The following is a 264-nucleotide window of genomic DNA, read 5'->3' on the forward strand; positions in this document are numbered from 1 at the left end:
ATTGTTAGAAAGAAAAAGCCACTGTCATTCATTCTCATTAGCTGTATAGGTATTTTTTTTACTGTGAGCAGAGAGCTACTGACCTTTGACCCGGATGTCGCTGTACCTCTGGAAGTGGTGGTAGGCAGCCTTCCAGGGGTTTCGGTAGTGCCGCAGGAGAGTGACAGGGGGTCGAGGCCTGACCGGTACATAACGCACTCCTTCCTCATCTTCAAGACAAAAACGAGTGTTGAGCAAGTGATAGAACTCCTACCTACAACGCAC

At 48.5% G+C, this 264-nt stretch overlaps 1 protein-coding gene across 1 annotated transcript in view; it reads right to left on the reverse strand.

Moving 5' to 3' along the window:
- The window catches only part of sap130a (Sin3A-associated protein a), an 11,269-nt gene that overhangs the window by 2,824 nt on the left and 8,181 nt on the right, over positions 1–264 (reverse strand). The window contains exon 18 of the mRNA XM_035653864.1: positions 84–209. Within this exon, the coding sequence (XP_035509757.1) occupies positions 84–209 (126 nt within the window). The remainder of the gene's footprint in view (positions 1–83; positions 210–264) is intronic.

Source organism: Morone saxatilis, unplaced genomic scaffold (genome assembly GCF_004916995.1).
Source record: "Morone saxatilis isolate NCDOM2014 unplaced genomic scaffold, NCSU_SB_2.0 Contig12, whole genome shotgun sequence".
Taxonomy (NCBI): domain Eukaryota; kingdom Metazoa; phylum Chordata; class Actinopteri; family Moronidae; genus Morone; species Morone saxatilis.